This window comes from Diceros bicornis, chromosome 16, assembly GCF_020826845.1.
Source record: "Diceros bicornis minor isolate mBicDic1 chromosome 16, mDicBic1.mat.cur, whole genome shotgun sequence".
NCBI lineage: Eukaryota > Metazoa > Chordata > Mammalia > Perissodactyla > Rhinocerotidae > Diceros > Diceros bicornis.
The window spans coordinates 12,170,781-12,195,024 of NC_080755.1; the positions used below are offsets into that span (position 1 = coordinate 12,170,781).

At 47.3% G+C, this 24,244-nt stretch overlaps 1 protein-coding gene across 1 annotated transcript in view; it reads right to left on the reverse strand.

Moving 5' to 3' along the window:
• The window catches only part of CABLES1 (Cdk5 and Abl enzyme substrate 1), a 111,321-nt gene that overhangs the window by 37,511 nt on the left and 49,566 nt on the right, over positions 1–24,244 (reverse strand). Inside the window, exons 3-4 of the mRNA XM_058556811.1 lie at positions 20,530–20,622; positions 3,442–3,519 (exon numbers count right to left, since the gene is read on the reverse strand). Coding sequence (XP_058412794.1) covers positions 3,442–3,519; positions 20,530–20,622 — 171 coding nt within the window. The remainder of the gene's footprint in view (positions 1–3,441; positions 3,520–20,529; positions 20,623–24,244) is intronic.

Sequence of the window (24,244 nt, forward strand, 5' to 3'; positions counted from 1 at the left end):
CAGAATGCTTCTTAATCCTGCTGCTAAATTATGATTTTTTTTTTAATTTTTTGTTTATTGCAGTAACATTGGTTTATGACATTGTATAAATTTCAGGTGTACATCATTATACTTCTATTTCTACATAGATTACATCATGTTCACCACCCAAATACTAATTCTAAATTACGATATTTTGAATTGTGCTCAGTTTCTTATGTGAGTACTTAAGTAGAATATGCCGCAGAAACAAGCATGTTCCTTTCTCTGCTAGGCAGTACAAAGGATTCGATTATGGGTTTTGTTATAGAAAACTAACCTTTCTGCACCTGGATTTCCTCATCTATAAAATTTGAAGGTGCGGTAAGTTTGAGTTTACTCATGTCTAAGCTGTAAAAGGTTATGTCCTGTGAGCCCACACATTCCCTTTGCTTCTTCATCTGGGGCCAACCAGCAGAGGAGCTGAACCTCTTGGTAATCCTCCTGAAACACACAAGGCCTTCCCAGGACTGCGGAGGGAGACCTGGGCACTGACAGACACCATTCCCCAGCACCTAGGCTGCCCCGTGCAGGGCCACGTATTTCCACCAGGATGTCAAACAGAGATAATCTGAGCGCGTTCTTCCCGGGTAACTGAAGTTAAAACATATTCCTATTGGCTTTGCATAAAACGCTGTGATCTTCAAATTAATGACACAAGGTAGTAACTTGCCATCCCCATTCTGCAGAGGAACAAACAGAGGCTCACAGAAGGTAAGTGATTTGCCCAGGGGAAAAACTTTCAGTCTCCCAAGTTCTCCACATTGACTCCCACACTTGGTTTGCTGTAAGAAATCCAGGGTCCTTGACAAGCTGGCCCCACCCACCTCTCTGTGTACCAGGTGCCAGGCTGGACCTGTACCCAGTTACCCTGCGAGTCTGAGGGACCCTGGAGGCAGTTATCATAAAAGTTCCATTTCACAGACGGGTTTCTGTGAACACGGAGCTCGTCTTGCCTGTTGGCCAGGGTGGGTCATGGAAAATCCTAGGGCTGGACAGGCTCTGGTTCAAATTCCCATTCTGGCCCAAAGTTGGTGTTTGAGACCTTAACCTTTGAGGATCAGTGGTCTTATCTATAAAATGAGGATAAGCACATGGGTTCCATAATGAGGGGACCTCAGAGCTTGGAGATAAGATCATCCTTCCAGAATGAAACTAACATCAACACTTCAAAGATGAAAGCATGGAGAAGCCAGATTGTCTTGGTATCTTCAGCCTTTACTAAAAGCAGGAACCAATCATATGCGAATTTTTGTGCGTCCCCTCTCTTGGTTGTAAGTTCTGGGAGGGCAGGTCCCAGGTCCATCTTTCACTACCTTTATCCCAGTACCTAGTCACACAGTAAGCACTCAATAAATGAATGAAGGGAACATAGCTAAGGAAAGAATACAACAACCAGAAAGGTCAGCAAGGGAAACCCAGAAAAATAAGGCAGAAACCGCAGTGCCCATGCCAGCCCTGGCCGTGAGAGGACACACATGCAGACAGCATCCCACCGATGATTCAGATGCCCCTGGAAGTATGCTTACAGGCTGGCCACACTCAAATACTCTGGCACCGGGGGCCACTTCTGGTAATAAGATGAATGAGCTGGCCTTCTGGGCTGCGAGGTGGTACAAGCTAGCGTCTCTAGGGAATGAGTCTGCTCTCAGGGGCAGCCAGGCCCAGGCCCACAGGAAGCTGAGAAGCTGAAGGAAGACTCCCTGTGACGTCTCCTAAGGGCAGCCTGCTGTCCACGCCCAGGCGGTTCTTGAACCTCTAAGCCACAGGATTTGCTGTTACTGTTTCTAGAACACTTCCTTTGCAAGGTTGTCACTGAGATGTAGATAACAAAGAGGACCAGCACAAAGTAAGTGATCAATCAACAGTAAGACTTATTATTGCTCTTTAAGGCACACATCTGATAAATGATCAAGTCAGGATGCCATGAATAAAATGTGCTACATCGTCCCATAAGGCTTATGGTGTCGGGTACAAATAATGATTATGGTGAACTGAACAGGCTGGAAGTCTGACAGGAGTACAGGGGGAAAGGGAAGGCCAGGTGAGTGGGAATGACAATGGAGACCTCATGGAAGACTGTGGAAGACGAATAAGTGGCGCATCAGCACGAGGGGCCATAGTGCCCTCCCACGGGGCACTGGTGATGTGTGCTAGTGTGTGGTTATCACAACGACCAGAGGGCAATCCCAGCATTTAGTTTGCAGAGGCTAGAGCTGACACTCCACAAGCTCCCGGCATCCTACACAGTGAACTGCCCTGCCCTGAATACCAGCAGCTCCCTGACGACAAACATCGGATGCAGTGAACAGGTGAGGGGGTGAGGGAGTCGAGACTAATGAGCATAGAGTTCGGGACAGGGAATGAGAAGGGGAGGCTTTGCAAGGACAGAGCCTCACTTACCTCCTTTTTTTCAGAGCAAAAGGAGGGGCTTGTTGACCTAGAGAGGTGAGCGTTCCTCTGGCCTGTGGCGAATCACACAGGTCTGTTCCTGGTACCACTCTGCTCCAACTGCTGGTCAGTTTCCAGCCCCAAGCCCAAGATGCAAGGAGGTAGGATGGCCACATGGTTTGTCTGATTCCTTTCCTGACCTACCTTTCTCCAAAAGTCAACAAGGCCCTGCGGAATGGGGTGGCCCCATGTTGCTCTTGGCTTTACAGAAATGGAAGAGATGACAAAATGTACACATATACAATGGAGTATACTCAGCCATAAAAAAGAATGAAATCTTGCCATTTGTGACAACATGGATGGACCTAGAAGGTATTATGCTAAGTGAAATAAACCAGGCAGAGAAAGACAAATACTGTATGAGTTCACTTACACGCGGAATCTAAAAAACAAAACAAACAAACAAAATAAAACAGGAATAGACTCACAGATACAGAAAACAAACTGGCGGTTACCAGAGGGGAGAGGGGTTGTGGGGGTAGGCGAAACAGATGAAAGGGATTAAAAGGTACAAAATTCCAGTTACAGAATAAATAAGTCACAGGGATGTAATATATAGCATAGGGAATATAGTCAATAATATTGCAATAACTTTGTATGGTGACAGAGGGTAACTACACAACGTGGTGATCATTTTGTGATGTCTATAAATACAAATCACTATGATGTACACCTGAAACTAATATAATACTGTATGTCAATTACACCTCAATAAAAAACAAACAAAAAGGAAAGAAACAGCAGGCAATGTGGTGAGGACACATGTGCACACATGTGCACACACAAAATAACAAGGAAGCTTTCTAGCTGAAAAGAAAGCGGAATTTTTTTTTTCCTTTCAAATTTACAAATACTGAATTTGCAATGTCAAAGTAAGGGAAGTTCTTTGAAATGGAAAGGGCAGCCACACTATGCACACGGTGTCTGCACTTTTCACCCAGAGAACCACAAAGCAAGCATGCATATACATACCCAGCCTGGGCACTGTCACGATACGGCAGCACGGAAAATATACTACAGAAGGATCTTCTGCCACTGACAAGGACTATTCTAAAAAATAAAAATAAAAACAAACAACAAACAAACTAACTAAATGCAAAGATTTAAATTAAAGAAAAATTCTATAGCAATTAATCAGTCATGGAATTCAAAGCAATATTTGCACACTCTCGCCACCTCCTTGGACAGATGGGATTCTGTGCTCCTTGCAAAATGCAACTTCAGCACAGCAGAAGTAGGCCGCCTCTCCTTATCCAGATGTTAACGTGTGAGACACCGGCAAAGGTCTCTAATGCGTACACACGAATCCTTACTCCGGTGAGAGTTGCTGGCTGTGGGCAGCACATGCAAGATGGGGAGACAGAGCTACGAGTCTGGGGTGCCCAGTGCTGAGCCAACAGTCATGCCACTTTTAAACCACTGATTTCTACTCCTCAGTAAACAATGCAAGAGCAACAGTGCCAGAAAGACACTCAGATGCCATTATGATCATTAGGTTTTTTTATACGCTGGCAGCTTGTTAGGTTCTGAGAATAAATTAAGGAAACGATTACATAATCAGTCTTAGCCTTCATTCCTGCTATAAAGACACTACTGGAAACAGTTCTACGTGATGCTCTTAGGCAATCAGAGGCCACCTAAAAAAACATTAAAAAAAAAAAAAAAACCAACTCTCGAAAGTACTTACCCTGGTATCTGAGAATAACATTTGCCAAAGAGAACTGCTGATGAAAAAATGGAGAAAGGAGTGGAGGAGATTTAAAAAACAACATTCTTGAGGGCAATGGCAATACACATCACATATGGAGCTTATTGGCTTTTGTATCTTCTCCTTCAATAATCATCATAATAAGACCAGAGAGAAAACAGTACTACTAACTGCCTCAAGGTTGGGGATTTTGACCTTGGTTTTTTCGTTTTTTGGGTTTTTTTGGTGAGGAAGACTGGCCCTGCACTAACATCCATTGCCAATCTTCCTCTTTTTGCTTGAGGAAGATTGTCCCTGAGCTAACCTCTGTGCCATCTTCCTCTATTTTGTATGTCGGACGCCGCCACAGCATGGCTTGATGAGCGGTGTGTAGGTCCACGCCCAGGATCCGAATCTGCAAACCCCAGGCTGCCAAAGCAGAGCGCATGAACCCAGTCACTACGCCAATGGGCCGGCCCCTTGACCTTGTGTTAAAACTATGATATTAAACTGCCTACACGTTCAGGATAAAGTCAGGGTCCCTGCCGTGGCAATCAGGCCCTGTCTTCTGGCTCTTTCTGCCTCTCTGGTCTCAACACGCATGACATTTCCCTCTGTGACTTAACCATTCAGCCACACGAAAGGACCTGCAGTCCCCCCACCTTAAAACCCATTTTATACCGCTGTCCTCTGCAGGCTATCTCTTCTGCCTGTTGTGTCCTACTCAGTATGCTTAGCGAATTTCTACTTATTCTTCAAAACCTGGCTCAGAAGCCACCTCCCCAGGAGATATTCCCCTCCTTCACTGTTTCGTTTTGGAGCTGCCTCTACTCCTTAGTTCCACTTCCAGGGATGCACTGATCACAAAGCTGCCACTCATTTGCTGCCCTCCTTTTCTAGGCAGTGAGTCCAAGGGTTTAGCACACGGCCGCCCCACCACAAACACAGTCTGGGCAACACTGTGCTTCAGAGCAGTACTGGCGTCCCCATCAGGGGGAGGCCAGGACTGTGGGGTCTGTTTATTCCACAGCGATTCACATCTACCGTGGCTGATGGGAAAGAAGCAACATTCCCAGCTTCAAATATCAGCTCTGCCACCTTTGTACGACCTCAGGCAGCTTCCTAATTCTAAGCTTCAGTTTCCTCATCTAAAAAAATAGGATAAAATTGGTAACCATCTTATTGGAATATTGTAAAGAGTAAATGAGTCCATACTGGGAGAGCCCTTGGAAAGGTGGTGGGCAAATAACACACCTGCAATAAATATTCCCTGTTTTTACTGGGAACTGCCTTCTCGGATTGCGGTAAGTGTTACCAGCACAGTACCTAGATTCTGAACCTCTTCAGACCTCTGTGTTAAAATACACAGGCCTGCTAAGATGAGACAGTCCAGGCTAGATGGACACTGAAAGATGACACGCGTGGCCCGTCTACAAAGATGCAACACACACACGCACAGAGGTGTCTTTCCTCTCTTAAGGGAGATGTTTATCACATACCAAAACCCCAAACCCTGGTGACTGCTCTAAGGACAGAAGCGTCTCACCCAGAGTGGACCGCCAAGGCCTGAGGGCCAAGAATTAAAGAAGTCCTGAGCACACCACCTGCTAGACACCAGCAAGCTCCTGGAGCTCTCACCCACGGGACCAGCATCAGAGCTTCTGACATCGCAACGCCCGCGTAAATTTACAGAAGCAGACGTAATTATAGCTAATACTTACTAAGTATCAGTTAGGTGCCAGATTCTAAATGTTTTAACTGACGAGGCATGAGCGAGTAAGTGATGTGCCACAGGTGACGCACGAGCAGGCGTGACCGACCGAGGATTTGAACACGTGCTCTTTGCCACTACGAGCCTCGATGCTTTGCTTTCCTCTAAGACTGACTAGAAAAGTCTGCTCCTGTGGGTTTGACTGGACATCAAGAAGTCCGCCTTCATCCAGATTTTCTAGGGTGGCTGGCTTTCTGGCCTGGCCTGCAGGTTACCAGGCCCAGCATGGGTGGGGCCAGAGGGTGACCGATCACAACAGCCCTTGACATGAGAGCTGCTGGAGCCCTGGGCGGCTCATACTCCTGCCTGCTCTGCTCAGCCTTGGCCCCTTTCCAGATGGAAGGACACAGGTTCTCCACACAAGCCCCACCACTCCCTGCCATCCACCCAAAAGAAAAGTCTGGAACTACTCATTCCTCGTCACTCGACATCCATGTGTCACGTCTTCTGCAACACAGAGGAAGGAATGTGTTGAACAGACTCAACTGGCTTAGCATTACTGCATTTTCTTCATTACTCAGTGCTAACATGCCCTTCCTTCCCACACACAGAATTTGTTTGGACATTTTTAATAGAACAAGAAAATGAGAGAATATAAATGCATGTGAAGTTTAGTGTTCTTTCCAAAGTTTCAACCACAATGTGCCTATTAGTAAATGGGCTGCATCGCTCTGTTAAACTGAGTGCTCACACTGTGTGGTCCTCACTATTTAGTTCCGGGAGAGGCTGACAGCTCATTCAGAAAAAGGTGTTATTCTAATACATAGGTCAAGTTTAGCAACTATGAATATGGAATGTTTCCCAGCAATCCCAGTCGGCTGGCCATTCTCTAGCAGCTGGAGGGGGAGGGGGAAAGTAAGGAGCACCGCATATTTGGGCACTTTCCTTCCATTCTCGGGTCCAGTTGCATCCTATAGACTCCCACTCTCTGCAGGGGACAGAGGAGGAATCCAGAGCAGAGACCTGCACAGCAGCTCTGCACCAGGTCTGCAGCTGTTCAAGTCCTGGGGAGCTGGAAATAGCCAAAGGGTCTCCCAAGAACACATTCTCTATGTTTCCTGAAGTAGCCCTGGAATCTGGGAAGGACTTCGGGCCCTAGCCAGAACAGGCAAATATCAACAAACGGTGAGGTCTCAGTCTTCCGTTTCCCATACTAGCAACTTTGAGCAGTGTGAATCTCAAGACAGGTCCCACGTGACCAACAGCTCTGCCCCAAACCTAGAGGGTTCACATGAATTTGCAGCTTTGCTCTTTACGAGTATCAGGGAAACATCCATCATAATGGAAATGCCTGAGAAGAAAATCAGATTTGTTCGCCTCCTTTAAGTGCTTCTGTATTGATGAAAGAATTAAATTAGATGCTAGTTGTCAAGAATGACGTAAGACGGCCAAACTCCATTTCCACGGGGCTTCAGAAATTGACCACCTCCGTGTCTTGGTCTCCAACCACTGTGGTTATCTTCTTTTATGCTCAAATGGCATGCAAAAAGCCCACATAATTTTCCCCTTCTGTCACATATAACACTTTACTTGGAGTCAAGGTGACCAGAAAGCATTACCCAAAAGATTATGACTTCAAAAGAGGAATTAACTCCAGAGAGATGGGTCTTTAAGGAATTAAAGATCACATTTCCATACAAACATCTGCCAAAAGGAAAAAAAAATAGCAAAGGAGAGAGCTCCCCAGGGCTGCAGCCCACATGGCAGAGCTGCCTCTCAGGGCACACAGTGTTTTCCAAACCCTTCCAGGAAGCACTGGGAGTGCTCTGCAGCTGGCAACCCGTCTAACCTTCTTCTTCATGTAGCTTCATTTCCTTGCTAAGAAAGTGCTTCTGGTATGAGGGAACTTACAGCTTCAGGCCATAAAGCTTCCAAATCCACGCTTTGCCTTGAGATTCTAGTGTTCAGAACAGCCAGGAGATGCATAAAGGCCCCACAGTTGACAGAGCGCCACGGACCACTTTCACTGAATCTTCTCTCAACCCCTCCGCCTAGCGCTGACGATGTCTGTTGGGCAATGTCTAATGCCACCCAGGACACTTAAGTGTTCCCTCTTATGCCAAAAACTGGCTTCTTGATCTATGTCCAGAACCCTGGGGAGACTCTCTTGACTGTGGGAAGGTTCAACCTCTTCCAGGTCGAATATCCCATTATAGTAGAATATTCTCTTAAGGACATAAAAACAAGCAATCCATTTCAAAAGCTAGAGCAAAGAACATCACATGGACAATGGTGGATGAGCACAGTAATGCATGAACACAGCCCAGGGGCATCGACAGCCCAGGGGTCCACATTAGGAACTAGGCACCCACAGAAGCAGCCAAGGGTGATCCTTTCTTAGAGCCTTCAGAGGGCACGGGGCCCAGCTGACGCTTGATTTCTGACTTCTGGCCTCCAGAACAGTGAGAGGACACATTTTCATGGTTTTAAGCCACCCAGTTTGTGGCACGTTGTAGGGCAGCCCCAGAAAATGAACAGCTGGCATTGGGTCACTTTCTTCCCAGTGCTGCTCAGTGTCACACAACACCTGCTTGTGCACTCGCACTACGTTTGCTGGTGCACAGAGAAGTCCAACACTGTTAAGACTAACACCAGGGGACAAGCGAATATGACGACATCTGAAGCCCAAGGCCTGCCAGATGCACTCTCTTCTCAGCTCCTCTCCCGCTCACCCTCTTCCCACCACTGCTCCTTCCTCCTCTCACAGTGCTCTGTGAAATGCTGGGAGAAGGGGCCTTGACCCCTTTCTCTCTCTTTCCGAAAGGCTGCAATTACATAAGAGCTGAGTGGAAACAAAAACAAAGTGTTCTTGTTTACCCTATTTAAACTCTCATCAGCCATTGGGGGGATGTCTTTCCTCCTTAGGAAACACTGCCCTCACTGTGGGATGTGCCTTATCCAGGTATGAGGACAAATGCAGAGAAGCTGCGAGGGATATGAGACCGGTCCTCACAAAATGATCTGTTCCCTTCCATTCTGGAGCGGGATGGGGACGATATTCCAGTTCCAGGAGCCGGGAAGAGGGACCTGGAAGCCTGAGGAAGTGGTGGGCGAGGCCCAGGACAGGTGCTTAGGATCTGGGTCAGGCCCTGGAGGAGGAGTGGGATTCCAACAGGTGAGAACTGGGAACGGAGAGCCCAGGATAAAGGGAAACACAACCAATGCAGTGACCTGTGAGGCCGCACAAGGCATCGGAGCGAGGGGACCGGGGGACACAGAGCTCGGAGCGAGGGGACCGGGGGACACAGAGCTGGCACAGATTAGGTGGGAGAATGCACCTGCAGGTCTACGCTAGGTAGCCCACAAATACAAGATGGTGGTGTTATCATCAGTGGAGGTGTTGGTCTTCTGATCCTGACTGCTCAGACACCACCAGCTCCACGACCACTTCCATCACTGCTAATGTTACCGCCACCACAGCACAGGCCTCCACTGCCTGCCGAGTAGGGGCACCTTATCCTACAAGGCAGGGAGCGGTGGAAGATTTCCGAGAAACAAGTTATATAATCTTCCTCTCCTCCCTCCCTCCCACAACTATTTTCTCAGCACCTACTCTGTGTCAGACATTGTGCTAGGTGCTGGGGATCTGATGACGAGTGACACAGACAAGGCCTCCATGTTCACAAAGCTTTCGTTGGGTGGCATATTTACACAGGGGTGTGAGTGCCCTAAGTGGAAAGTAGAGGGCACTACTGAGCACATCAGAGGGGCAGCTACCTGGCCTGAGGGAGGCAAGGACGGCTTCCTGGAGGAAGTGACAGCTAAGCTGAGACCTGAGGGATAAAGAGCAATCAGGCTACAAGGAGAAGATACGCTGGCAGAGGGACTGGTAGAGGAGTCCAGCCTGGGAGAAGAAAGAGGGGAAGGCCTGTTTGAGGATGAGCGTTCAGTAAAACTCTCTTCGCTGACCCCCATTTGCCTGACCCACCAGGGCCTCCACTCCGCCCTGTGAGTCTCTTTGACCACACCCAGGGCCACTCAAAGCTCAGGCTGGGAGGCTGTTCTCCAGAATGCCCACCTGGGTTGTACACTTACTAAGAGTTGTACACTTACTAAGAGTTAGTTATGTACATCCTCAACCTGTTCATGCCAGCTGTACCTGTAATCTGTACTTATTCACTAAAGACTGCACAAAACGTGTGCACAAAACGTGACTTCACGAAACATGAAGGGACACAACGGAGAAAGGCTGTGTCTATGAAAAACAATACTGGAGGCTTTAAAAAATATTCAAACAAGGCAAATTACTAAAAAACAAAAATTGCAGTTGAAATAGCTATGGGGAAGACAACTATAAAAGATTAGGAAAAAATTGTAAAAATCCAAGAAAATTTTGCATGTAGAATCTTAGGTCCCTTTAAAGAGGTCCAGTGTGGACACGGCAGCAATGATGGGAGTGATGCTATGTGAGGTCAATGCCACAGAGTTCGAGCCGTCGACCCACATACAAAGAAAAGGCCTGACGTCAAAAAACTGTTGAATGGATAATTCCTAATATGCCTTAAATTAAAGCACGATGTTTAAGCTACGCTTGTAATTTTTTGGGTATTCCTTCCACCGATTACTAACCTCTCCCCTTAACCAAGCAATTACGGTAAATAATTCAGGATAGCTGGAGGCTGGTGCGGAGGTGGAGGAGTGGTCGAGACTGGTGAGGTGCCAGGGCTGGGGCCCGGGAGTGATGATGACAGAGGTGACTGAAGCTGCCGGACGAACTGCCCAGCGATAGGGAGCGCAATGAGAAGAAGAGGGGCTGGGAGAGAGGACAGGAGCAAAGCTCTTGACAGCGCGCGAGAGAGTGAGGGGGTGAGTTTGCTGGGGCTGCTGTAACGAGGTGCCACACGCTGAACAGCTTACACGACAGGAACCCACGGTCTCACAGGCCTGGAGGCCAGAAGTCTGAGTTCAAGGTGTCCGCAGGGCCACACTCCCTCTGACGAAGGCACAGCGGATCTGTCCCGGGCCTCTCTTCTAGTTTCTGGTAGCTCCTTGGCTTGTGGACATAACGCCGACTTCACATGGCCACAGGGCGCTCTCCCTGTGTGCGTGTCTGTCTCCCCATTTCCCCCTTTGATAAGGACACCGGTCATATCAGATTAGGGGCCCACCTTGCTCCAGTGCAGTCTCGTCGTAACTAGTTACATCTGCAATGACTCTATTTCCAAAGAAGGTCACATTCTGAGGTACTGGCGGTTGGGACTCAGCGTAAGAATTTCAGGGGGACACAATCCAGCCCGTAACAGGGAGGAAAACAAGCCAAGTGTGGTGTCACAGAAATGAGAGGGCCCCTCCTGAGCCCTCGAGCCCTCCGCTACCCGCTCTTCCCGCGCCCCCAGGACAGCACTGGTGGCTGTAGCCTGAGGTGTGGACCCCCGTCCTGAGCCGTCTGCTAGCTGTAACTACAGTTCTTCTCAGACTGCTGCATCCCCCGGTGGGAACCAAGGACTGGTATCCCCCGGGCTCCCAGGCCCTCTCGCCGAGCAGAGAATTGAAAGAGAACCAGCAAGGAAAGGTTCTGTCCAGCCCCTAAACCTTCCCTCTGTGACTGATTTTATTTCCTGTAAATCAAACTGGTTGAAAAGGAGCAACAAGTACTTGCAGGCTGCGAACCTTCCAGCAATGTACATCTGCACCCGCGAAGCACTGAGCACAGTTGCTTATGACTGAAATAACTTCTCTCAAAAGCTTTGTGCAGAGTCACAGAAAAAGCCAGCATAACCTCCGCGCTTCTTAAAGAGGTACGAATAATAAAACCTTAGTAAACCCTAGCACAGGGCTGACCCAGCTGGCCCCAGCTGGCCCCAGGGCATACACATTCCTAGCTCCCAGTGGCCCGTCTAGGAACCTAGCTCCTCTCTTCCTCCCACCACTTAGAGCACTGGGGAAGCAAGGGAAGGTCAATGGGTCAGTCAATTTTGAGAGCGGCTCTGGGGGACATTTCGGTGGTGGGAGAGGCTGGGCACAGGAGTCTAAGTGTGGTTTGGGGACTACTGAAGGCTTCTTCAGTCTATCCACTCACCGTCCCTCAGGACTGAGGCTTCGCTGACAACTGGTTGTAAACACTGATGATGATACAGATAAAGATGCTTCCTGCCGGCCTCCTGCTGTAGGGGAGCAGTAGGGAGATGGTGGGTTCTGGTCTTTTAACGAGGAACAGAAGTTCTGAGGGGAAAAGTGTGCTTGGGAAGGGGTGGATGTTGCACGGAGCCTCATGAAGATGCTCGACATCCACCAAAGTGGATGGATTCATTTCGGGGACACTTTCCTTCTTTCAAGGCCAGTCCAGAACTGGTAATGAGCTGTTTTACTTTTTGAAATGTGCCACTTCCTCCAACTCATTTTTCAAACTAAACTAGGCTGACAGATTGGAACTGATGAGATCACAAACAAGGTCTTAACACAGTTATCACCCATAACCCTTTCCCTCCAAAATTTTCAGTAGAAAAGGGAGAGGTTACCACTTGACTTCAGTTACTGCACTTCTACCATCTTACTTTAAAAAGCAAATAAAGAGTGCTGAAATCTTGTATACATTTTTTGTTTTCCTATTGAGTTCACACTAGAGACAACCCTCTAGCTGACTTCTTTATCCACTCCCAGCTCAAATCCTCTTAAATCTCTTTGAAAATCCCTCCCAAGGGATGAGATAGTCCAGTCCACTCACTGCGAAGAGCATTACTCTGCCTGCTCAGAATGAAGTGATTCTCAAAGCTGACCCAGGAGGTGGGGACTGCCAGTGCACACGGCAGCGCTCGCTTGTGTACAATGCAGACATTCGAAACCCAGATGACTCCAAAGGGAGCCAAAGAACGCCCACAGCTGCGTGCCAGAGGGTGGGTGATGGCCATCTGAAATAAGGGCTCTTGCCACCAATCACTCTAAGCTGGAAGCACCAGGAGGAAAGGTCCTTTCCTAAGAGGACCACGTCACTAGACATAAATGACTTGAAAGGCCATTGGCTAGTCTTCAGTCTTCATGCTCAGTCTCCACCTTCCACTCTGGTGATTCAGTTCCACTTGGCAGCAATTAGCTCTCAGCTGGCACTAGCCGGCCTCATAATGTTTGTCATTTTCAAGGGTGTATCTTCTCCCCGAGGACTGAGATTTGTCTTCACTTTTAACCTCCTCTCCCCAGCAGACAGTGGGGCTCTCAGCGACAACACAGATTAGAATGAATGGGCACTGGCTCTCCCCTACTAAGCAGCAGCTCCCACTCGCCAGGCACCCTCGTCACAGGATGTTCAAGGGCCCCTGTTCCAGATGCTGTGGCATAGGGCCACTGGTCACCTCTCTTTCGTGACACAAGTTTTGCTCATCCATTTCTGACCAGTTCTTTAAAGAGTTCAAGTCATTTTTGAACTACATATCAAAATAAACTCACTTTTAGAAGACAACACACACACACTTGAGTTTTCTATAAGAATAAGGTTACCAAAACCGACCTGCAATGCTTGCCCTTGATTTTTGGTTGGCCAGAGCAAGCCTGTTCAAATGCAAGCCAGATCCCGTCCATCCTCTGCTCAGCACCCTCGGTGGCTCCCATCTCACTCACAATAAAAGCAGACATCTTCACAATCCACCCTCCCAGAACTTCTCAGGGCTCATCTCCTCCTCCTTGCTCCCTCTCTGTCTCCTCCACCCACCTGGCTTTCCTATAGTTCCTCAGGAACACCCCTTACATGTGGCCTCAGCGACCCTGCAACTGCTGTTCCATCCACCCTGAATGCTATTCCCCGCTGGGATAGCACAGGGCTGGCTCCCTCACCTCTTCAGACCTCTGCTCAAAGGTCTCCCCATCAGTGAGGACTCTGGCCCACCAGCATGCGCTGCCTCCACACACTCAACCCCTCAGCCGCTTCAGATTTCCTCCACAGCACATCTACCCAACTCTTGTAGGATATATTTGTCTATCGTCTGCCTCCCCAACTAGCCTGTCACTCCTTGAAGCGGGATCTTGGTCTGCTTTATCCACAGATATAGCCCATCCCTTAAAACAGTCCCAGCGCAGAGCAGGTGTTGGTACCTAGGTGCTGAACAGACTCAACACAGGTGTCCCTGCATTCCACGTAATTAAAGAACTGCTTTATGAGGCACCTTCTATCTGCATGCATGTCTCCTTCCAGAAAAATGGCTGTTTATACACAAGTGGTTCAATGAAATGAGATGGAAGATCTGGCTGTTCCCATTCGCTACGTGTCATCCATCCTGCCCTCCATGGCGAAGGGGCTTGGAAAATCCTAGTCCACCACCATGGGGCCATCCTAATACAAACCCAGTGTCCTAAAATGCGACACTCACGTTGATCGCAACAGGACAGATGCCACTGACCCTGGCAGGGTGCAAAGTGCTACATTTCCATGATACCGTCCTTCTATTAGAACAAGTAAATGAGCTCACCCTGCGGTTACAGCTCACGGTTAGCCTCTAACTAACCTCTCATGGAGCACACTGTTAATCTACATTCCAGGATATTTTTCACATGAGCTTCTGAAGTCTTTATCCTGCACTGTAATTGATCATCTATGTCTATAACATTTATCCCTGCTAAGTTTAATCTTGGTGAGGTTGGCCTGACATTTCCAGCTGTTGAAGTAACTGGGTCTTGGTCCTCATCTGTTCTCCTGCTTTTGGTCCTCCACATGGCCCACCATGAAGGCTTACTGGCCTTCACCCGCCCTGTGGCTTAGCAGTTAAGTGCTCACGCTCCGCTGCTGGCAGCCCGGGTTCGGATCCCAGGCGCACACCGACGCACCGCTTCTCCGGCCATGCTGAGGCTGCGTCCCACATACAGCAACTAGAAGGCTGTGCAGCTATGACATACAACTATCTACTGGGGCTTTGGGGGAGGGAAAAAAAAATAATAAAATAAATAAATAAATAAATAAAAAAGGCTTACTGGCCTTCACTCTACAGAGGACATAACGCTCAGGGGAATACCATGTGCTATCTTTTCAAACTCCCCTTCAGGCTGACAATGGTTGGCTAACAAATTTCAGCTGCCTGCAGGTTCGCCAGCTTCACAATCACCCAGCATCCCCTGGGATACACTATAACGAGGAACAGTGTAACATTTTGCTGAAATCAAGAAATGTCACGTCTATGGCAGCCCTCTAATTTGCTAATCCAGTTATTCCATCAACAAGGAGATGAAGTTAACTCAACATGACTTTTTCTCATGTTGACTGCTAGCAACATGCACTCTTTTCTAAAAGCACACAAGCCATCTGTGGAACAAGCCATCCCAGAACTCGGCCAGCAATCAGCTCTAAGCTTGCTAGTCTATGACTATTAGAACTTACTTTCTGCTACCACCTCAGTCTCGTTCCGACTTTTTTAAGGCAACGTTTTCCTGGCATTCGACTTAGAACTTCTTTTATTCTCCATGGCATTTTAAAGATCTTTTGTATTTCTAAATTCTTCCATTCCCTAGGATCTGGTCTTGAAGACCGAAATGTATTTAAAATTTAAGGCCTCTCCATTCATTTCACAAACACTTACTGAGCGCCTACTGTGTGCCCAGCACGTTGCTTTGTTGAGAGTCTACATTTCACAGTTCTACTCGGTAAAGAAGCTGCAACTAGGCCAGCAGCTGCCATCTGCTCTGTCCTGTACCATTAACCCCACCGAGTTCTCCACCCCTTTCCTCCCTCTGCTGAAAACGGTTTTAAAAGCCCCAAGGCTATCACTGGCACTTTATTTTATTGTGGCAAAATACATATAACATAAAATATGCCATTTAACCATTTTTTAAGGGTACAATTCAGTGTCATTAAGTACATGCACAATGTTGTGCAGCCATCACTGCTATCTATTTACAAACGTTTCCATTGCCCCAAAAAGAAACTATCCCCCTCCCCTAGTCCCTGGTAACCTCTAGTCTACTTTCTGTCTCTACGAATTTACCTATTCTGGATATTCTGTATAAACGGAATCCTACAATATGTGACCTTTTGTGTCTGGCTTCTTTCAGTCAGCATAATGCTTTCAAGGCTCATACACATTGTGGCACGTATCAATACTCCCTTCCTTTTTAGGGTTGAGTAATATTCTTTTGTATGTATACACCACATTTTGTTTATCCGTTCATCTGCTGATGGACACTTGGGTTGTTTCCACCTTTTGGCTACTGTGAATGCTGGTGCATAAAGATCTGTTTGAATTTCTCTTTTCAATCCGTTTAGGTACATACCTGACAGCGGAATTGCTGGGTCATATGGTAACTCTACGTTTAACTTTTTGGGGAACTGCCAGACTGCTTTCCACAGTCTGCTTTCCACATCTCACATTCCCATCAGCAATGTACGAGGGTTCCGATCTTCTTTTCTTTTTATCAATCTTTACTTCACTCCAGACTTTAATCTCCCTCACACTATTCTTACAAATTTGCTTAAGCCATTCTTTTATTGGTCTTTGGTCTTTAGCTAATGATTTTTAAAAATCAGAATTCAAGGGAGTTTTCTCAAAATCCACCATGACACGCTGTCTTACAGTGTCTGGACTTTTACTCCCCACCCCTCCCTTCGATTATCAGGATGACCTTTGGAATGTGATGCCTGTATCTAGATTCTACCATCCACTTTCTAGCCACGTTTCCTCCTTTGCAAACTGGGATGATTAACGTTTTAGTTTTCTAAGGCTTCAGTGACAAATGACAAGTCAGTGGCTTAAAACAACACAAAGTTGCTATCTTACAATTCTGGAGATCAGAACTCTAATATGGTCTCACGGGGCTCAAGTCAAGGTGTTTCTACTGGAGGCTCGAAAGGAGAATCTGTCTCCTTGCCCTTTCCAGCTCCTAGGGGCTGCCACATCCTTGGCTTATGGCCCCTTTTTCCATCTTCTAAGCCAGCAATGGACAGTGGAGTCTTTCTCACCTTACATCACTCTGACACCGACTCTCCTGCCTTCCTCTTCCACTTTTAAGGACTCTTGTGATTGCACTGGGCCCACCTAGATCATCCAGGGTAATCCTGCTATTTTAAGGGCAGCTGATCAGTAACTGCAACTCCATCTGCAACCTTCACTCCCCCTTGCCACATAACCTAATGTATGAACAGCTTCTGGGCATACGACTGGGCATCTTTGGGAGGCATTTTTCTGGCTAACACAACAACAGTATTACTGGCAATATGGTGAACCTTCTGAGCTCTGTCTTCCTAAAACCCAGCCAAACACTGCTTTCTTTTCACAACTATCAGGTTCAACATGACTTCCCCATCACCAATCTTCCGGCAGAGGCAGAAGAGAGCGCCCAGCTCCTCTCACGGCTCCCCTGCCTACAGGAGGGCAAACACCCAGGAGGGCCAGTAAAGAACTCATCACGCCTCAGGTTCTAACAGCAAGGCTGAAGCTTCCATCACTGGGTCTGTAACCTGTGTCGAGGCTCCATCCCACCCAAAGTCTGCAGCCTGACTCCAAAACACTTGCAGCTTGGTCTCTGCACTTTATCCACACACAGAGCCTTCTAGCAGGTTCTCAACACCAGCCTCATAGAATTCCCAGATTCCAGACAGAGGAAGACCGTTTTTACTTAGAGTAGACTCCATCCTCCATCAGAACCACACCCTCTGCTGAAAGTGCTCACTTCCATTCCACACGCCCACTGGGACTGCCAGAGAGAAGTGGGCGAATGGGAGCCAGCAAAGCCCCGAGGTTTATCTCTAAGCAGCTATCCTGACATTACTGATCATGAAGTTGACTTGGGTTTCTTGTTTTGTTTTTTCAATGACACAAGTACTATCTTTTATTGTATTGGTTCTCACTTTTTATTATTTTTTCCCCTTTCTATCTTAAATCGTGCTTAACACTCACAGTCAGGTCAGGCATTGAGCCTCAAAACAGATGAGTCCTTGCTGAGACCGGAGCCCACATCCTCCTCGATGCTGGTGCCTGTGTCACACGGTCAGCAGGTTCAGGGACCGAGGAGCCTCAACACTAGGGTCTTCAGGGCCAGCAAGCAGGCCCCGGGTTGGACCTGCAGCCTGAGAGGCTGGTCTGTGCTAGTCAGAGGTCACAAGGAGACTGGGGAGCTGGGCCCGGCCGTGAGTGAGCAGAAGTCAGGGCTGGAGCGGGGACTGTGACTGTCTGGGCTGAGAGGCGCCTGTGTGGGTCTCGGGGGCTGTGCAGGCTCCTTTTCAGTCTCTCCTCCCCGGAGGCACGAAGAGGCGGACATACCAGTACTTAGGCCACTCCGTTTTCTGTCCACACCTTCAAGCCCTTCAATGAACAGCTCCAGCCTTCTCCATAAAGGCTCAGTTCTCCCGACACGGCAGGCAATCGGAGTCGAGTGGCTCTGGTCCTCGCTGCAGGAATGCACCCTCTAGTCCAGTGTTCTCTGTGTGCCTCCATCCGCCCGAGGTGGGGGAATCTGAGACACCCGCCATCACACCAGTCCCTCCATTCCGAGAGAACGACCAGGACCCCTCCTGCCTACCTCTGCTGGACTGGAGCTCATCCATGTGTCCCCGGCCACCCTCAGCACAATTCCCCGTCTGCTGCCCAGCGGCAGTGGGGCAATTCTCCTCCTTTCCTTTCTTGAAAGGCGGGTCACATCCTCCCATTCATCAGCTCTTGCCCACGATATCCTTCTGTCACCTCAGAACACTTATTTTCTTCCTGGCGTCCTTCTGACTTCTTTCTTTCATCTGTCTAAGAACAACCCATCCTAGCTAATAAACCAGAGGGAGGAAGGAGAGCGCCGCCAGCCGTTTCTTCTTCCTTTGGCGCAGGAAGAGCAGCTCTCACCTGGGCAGACACACTGGCCTCCAGCCTGTGGGTCCCACAGCAGCTCTGAGAGCCTGCTGTCCTGCCCTAAACCCCACTTCTCAGATCTTCAGAGAAAGTGATAGTCCCTCCTGGCTCCCTGTGAAGACTCCCCAGCAAAACTGCCAGCAACCACATGCTTTCCCGACTGTTTATGTTGTCCCCGGGTCAAGGGTGTGCCGGGGAAGGTGGCTTTGTCACATACACTGGCAATCCCACTAGTCCAAATCTTTTATTAACTGTATCCTCTCACTGCCGAACCATGCCAGGTGATTATCTGACATATCCTCCATAGCATCAAGAGGTAGACAACACTACTAATTTGGCCCACTCTTTTAGCCTTGTCACTGATTTTATTTAGGAATTTAAAGGCTTTGTATGCTTATTTTATGGTTAAAGAGACTATGAACAAAAACATAAAGGTAAATAAAAGATGAGTAATCATACTAAAAATGGCACGAGTAGGATTTGGATTCAGTATGAGCCTCAAAAGAAAACACAAACATGGTGGTTAAATGAGTAAGGCACAATAATTGTAAGTGACAGTGAGAGTAAGAGAGAGAAATTCAGTTCTCTATTTAACAGATGACAGGTGGGTACATTTAAACTAAAAGCTCTGTACTTAAAATAGGAATATATACTGACTACATAAAAATTATTTGATGAGAGGGTTCAATTTTGCTATTCTGAAATCACTGAATAGTTATAAAATCATGTTCCCTATTCAAGTAAGGTTTAAAAATAGGTATAAACTTCAAGAAAACAACTCGTTAAAAACTGTAATCGTTAGTGTTACTGTTCAGGTTGAACAGTGTATTTTACACCAAATTATAGTAATGCTGGGCCTCAATCATTCCATGAGTCTAACTAAAGACTTTTTAGCAATTCTTATTTGGTATGGATTAGAGAGTACTAGTGGGGCCATATGATCTTCTGTAAATCAAGAGGAGATCATAAAAAATGGTCTTTGTGTCAGGACCTCTGCTCAGGGATGGTGTTCCTAACTCTCTCATTCAAGGAAAACCACTACCCACATCCCAGGTCAGTGGGGAGGAGGCTCCCCTAAGGCATCAGAGCATCAGGGGATCCCGGAGGTCTTGGAGCTCTGTTCCCAGCACCACCATTGGCTGCCATGAATGGACTTAGCCAATCACAACATGCCAGCAGTAATGATTCGATCTATTTGTCACCAGGAGAGTTTTAATATCAAGGTCATATAAATTTCAACCATGATCACTTTCACCTAACAGCAGTTTCCAAAAGAGCAACTGAAGAGCTGGAGAAACACGTGCCACAGATGTCAGCAGGCCTAGGAATTTGAATCCACGCCCAGGAAGAATCTGCTGGCAAAGTCAGGATTCCACCCTCCTAAAGACTCATCAAAGCTGGCGCCAAAACCAAGCTCAGGAGCAGATCTGGCGGGATATCTACTGACCAGAGCCTACAGCTCTGGTGAAAAAGGAAAACAAAACCCAACAAAGCAGAAAAAGAGGGAAAAAACCAACCAAACGAAAAACACTCAACTGTTTTTCTGTTCAAAGGTTTCTATAAAAATATATTTTAATACTATTAAAAATTCAGTTTATGGTTAATCTAAAAATCTCACCAAGCCTTTGGTCACTGTTAGGAAGCGTTATTTTCTACAGACTTCTTTGGATGATTCTGGTGGGAGTGGGGTGGAGATAGTCTGTTTGGGAAGGCTGCTTGAGATCTTGTTCGTCTTAACAGTGTGGGCTTTACTTTGCTGGGGTCTGGCCATTCAAACTGCCCCCTCCTGCCTTCCCCCTGGACCCACCCCCTACAGCAGGGAAGCTGGCTGGCAGCTTTTGTCAGTGTAGTACCTGCCATTCCTGGTATCGTGCTGCCGCATGTTCTTGATAAAATGAATCTTCTTGAAGTTCTTTGGTCTGGGTGAACCTGAGAGAGTTCGACATCTGAAAAATAAAGTTATTTCAAAATCACGGTCAGTTGCCCATTGGACAGCTGAGACCTCTCCACACAAAGAGAGGAAGGAAAGACCAGACAAACGGTTTGAGTCACCCCCAACGATAACGAGGACAATATGGCTGGAAGCAAGGAAGCTTTAAAAAAAAACCCAGCGACAGACAACTTCCTTGATAATACTGATGAGAATTTATATGGATCTCTGAAAAGCCAGCTAATGAAAACTATTGTCCTCAGTTACAATAACATAACCTACATGGATTCCAAACATATTATTCTTTCTTGTCATCTTAAAAAGAATCCCCCTGTATCAACACAGGTAACGGGAACAGAAAACTGTAAATTTAAAGGTTGTAGAAAACCGTATATTTAAAGGATTTCAAGGGGAAAAAACACTGGAAAATTCAGTTTAAAAACAACCCTGAATCATTTTTCTTCCGTGGCAGGACTCTGGCCTGAAATGCCTGGACAGTTGCCTCAGCTCTCAGCTTGACTGTGCCTGGAAGTCGCAGCTTTACTCTGAATGAGAATCAGACACCCAGCTAGTGGCTGTTTTGTTTTTTTTTAAGATAAATTTTAAACAAATATTTGTTCAACAAAATGACTTGGATTCAAATTATTTTTTCCTGGAATACAGCATGTGCATGCACTACAGGACTGACAGAATAGACCACAGGCTGAAAAGATCTTACATGTGTATATTTTCCTCAAGGTCGCCTGGCAAATTCTAAGTTACACAACTACAAAAACAACAACAACAAAAGCAAAAAACCCAACAAATAAGAGTCTGAAGTTTGGTCTTATCTTGAGAAAGGGAGCTGTGACTTTTCTATTTGCATTTTTGCTACCAAAATTCTTTGTTTACTTAAGCCTTTCTGACCACAGGCCCCAAAGGCTGGCTCCTGTCTTCGGACATGGGTACCCAAAACCTTATACTTCAGAGAGTGAGTTCCAGAAAAGCAGTGCCCTGCTTCCCAAAGCCATACTGAGGTCTGGGCTGGGCCCAATCACCCGAATTCAGTCAGTTCTGTACTTTGAGGCTTCAGGTAAGAGAAAAACAAGATAACCCAATGAGGAGGTACAGCTGAGGGGAGGTGGGGTATGGGGCATGCTGGGGCAGAGGACTGGGGAACGGACAGGGTCACAAACCTACATAGCAACTCCAACCTTTACTCTCCCCCAGGGAAATTGGGCGATGTCCCCCGTCCAGACCTCAGGGTGTACATCCCCCAATCCTCCTCCCCACCCTCTGGTCAGGGCCCGTCTTCCTGAGAAGCCCTTTCCCAGAGGATGCGGAAAATTATTTTTTTCCATAAGAAACACCACCTTAAAATGTAATTTAACTTGAAAAAAATCAAGCTTGACATGAATGAGTGCAGCCTAAAGCAAAGACATGATATCAGATACCTGGTGGCTGTCATCAGGAAAAAGGGATTCCCCGGGCCTTGGGTCTAAAGCAGGGAAAGCCCCCCTTCTAGTCATGTCCACTACCTTGGAGCAGGGTCCACAGCCCGGGTGGCCCAGCAAGAGACACTTCAGCGGAAACCACAGTACTCCCAGCCTCCGCCCCAAACTCACTACGACCCTGACCTGTCACTGGTAATATTTCAGATCCCTCCCTGGTGTCGTAGTCAGAATTAAATGTGCTGATATACACAAGAGCATCTTAAACTGTCAAGTGACAGGTTCAAATACAAGTATGCACATTCATACATATGTACACACATGTAAATATTCACATACAAATTTTAAGTGTTGTGACTATTAACAGCCCATTAGTTACAAAGCGTGCATAGTCTGTTACTATTTGTCTCCTATATTCTTAAAACTGTACCCTTATTAAGGGTCCTGAATTCTTGTTTTAAATAGATTCTTTTAAAGACTTGCAGGGCCCTGCCTGAGGGCATTTAGCAGATGCTTCCTGTGGACTTCAGGCACGGTTTGAATAGGGGATGACACCCACCAATGCACCTCCCCACTCCAGGCTTCCAAACCCAGATTTAGTCTTCATGGGATTCAAGGGGATAGAGCCTTACTCCGCCTTCTTGGGGCAGCTCTCTGGAGGCAGACCCAGGACCCCAAACTGCTTCAGTTAGACCTCCAGAATGACTGTTCCAGTCTGCAGGCCACTCAGGGTCCCGAACTGTATCTCACACACACGGAAGGTTCTAGAAACACGTAGCTGCTGGAGAGAGGAGCCTCTCTGAAAGCATAAAGGTATGCTTCCACTGCTGTCTGGACAGGGCCAAGTGTTCAGGAGTTCTTCACACCCTTACCCTGCTTACCCCCAAAAAGCAGAGCTTCCCGGGCCAGCCAGTCTGAGGGCAACAGGCCAAGAGCTAGGCTGTGGGCTAGACTGAGGGTGCCTTCCCACTCCCAACCCCGCGGCGGGAAGCTGCTACCGACCCCAGTCCAGAGGAGGGACGACCCGAGCTGCCCCCTGCCTCCTGCGCCCGCAGAAAGAGGTGCTGTTCAGGTTTGAGCACAAAACTCCCTGGCCTTCTGCTGGAACTGGAAGTCAGCAAAAGGGCACAGGCGGCTGTCAGCGCCAGCCAGGAAACGAGGCGGCGGCAGTAACCACCTAACGGCGCAGCAGCCAGCAGCCAGCAACCCTGAAACCGGGCAGGTGGTGACAGCTGCCACGTCTGCTGCGGAGGAACTGAGGTTTTTCTGGACACCTAGTAGAGATGTCCTCGGTCTTTACTTCTAGGACACCAGGTAACCACCAGGCAAGTGCAAAACTCCTTCCTCTCATTGTAAATGTTCAATTCTTGGAGTTCTACTGGACACAGAAAACTAACTCACTAACAAACTGTGATGTGCAAGAGAAAAGCAAGACTTTTAAAAGGATAACTTAACAAAGGTGCTTTATTTCACTATCAGCCCCCCATTCTAACTGCACACACTACCAATCTGGCTCCTCGTTCAGCAAGCTGTTTGTTGTCTTGTGTTTTTTTAAGCATCCAACTAAACGACCTGGGAATCTGAGAAATGCTTTAAGAAAACCGCCTCGTTAGCAACAATTGCCAAGGAAACTGGAAGACCGAGGCTCAGGTTGCGGCAGGTTAAGGAAAGAACAAATTAATTTCAAAGCTGCCTACACTGACGTGTAAATGTCCATTTAAAAACATACATTTTAAGTGATGCAAAATTAAATTAGGATAGAATTAAATTAAAAACTAATTTAATGAAAGATTAGCTCTTTCTTGTTAGCACTGATTACAAGATACACTTAATTATGCAAAAGGTTTTTAATAGATGCCTTGGAGTCATTTGTTCAATGGGCTGAGTTTAAAAGCAAGTTGGGCTAATAGCCTTCCGCCCCCACAGTTCCCAAAACACTTCCGTGTCATTATCGGTACACTCGTTTCACAGAACTGGGAGCCGGGAAGGGCCCCCAAGATCTGCCGATTTGGCCCTCCCACTTCACAGATGGAAAAACTGAGAGCAGCAAAGCAAGTTGCCAAGGCCACGTAACCAGTAAGTAGAAGAATCAGGCCAAGAATTCAGGTCCTCTGACTCCCAAACTAACATCCCTTCTGCTATGCCATGCTAATTTTATTTCCTAGGAACAAGTAAGTTTCTAAGTAAATATTAGAACTTTTTTTAAAT